Source organism: Penaeus monodon, chromosome 32 (assembly GCF_015228065.2).
Source record: "Penaeus monodon isolate SGIC_2016 chromosome 32, NSTDA_Pmon_1, whole genome shotgun sequence".
Lineage (NCBI taxonomy): Eukaryota > Metazoa > Arthropoda > Malacostraca > Decapoda > Penaeidae > Penaeus > Penaeus monodon.
In genome coordinates this window covers 34,786,149-34,786,492 of record NC_051417.1, presented here as the reverse complement: position 1 = coordinate 34,786,492, position 344 = coordinate 34,786,149, and the positions used below count along the sequence as shown (strand labels likewise).

The 344-nt window shown below is 65.1% G+C and overlaps 1 protein-coding gene across 1 annotated transcript in view; it reads right to left on the bottom strand.

Annotated features, from left to right (window-relative positions):
- The window catches only part of LOC119593648 (A disintegrin and metalloproteinase with thrombospondin motifs adt-1-like), an 88,803-nt gene extending 88,497 nt beyond the window's left edge, over positions 1 to 306 (bottom strand). The window contains exon 1 of the mRNA XM_037942600.1: positions 263 to 306. Within this exon, the coding sequence (XP_037798528.1) occupies positions 263 to 306 (44 nt within the window). The remainder of the gene's footprint in view (positions 1 to 262) is intronic.
- Positions 307 to 344: the final 38 nt, after the last annotated feature.

Sequence of the window (344 nt, the reverse complement as noted above, 5' to 3'; positions counted from 1 at the left end):
TCCCACGGGAGATCGCTGGAGCGTCTCGGCGCCGGCACCGCCAAGGACCGCGTTCGTCACACCGCCTCGTGTCGAGTACTGGACCTCCTAAGCCTCCAACCGCATCATAAACACGGGGATCTCTGAGCCGCCCCTTCCCCTAGTCTGTCTACCCCCACCCCTACCCCTTTTGTGTGCTTCCCCCCACCCCTTGCCCTCCCCTTCTGAGTGCTTCCCCCCCCCACCCCCTTGTCCTCCCCTTCTGAGTGCTTCCCCCCTGCACCCATGGCCCCCTGAACTCCCGCCCTCCCTACACTCGGCCCCCATGTGTCCAGACCTGCAGAAGGTGAATGAACGCCGCGAGA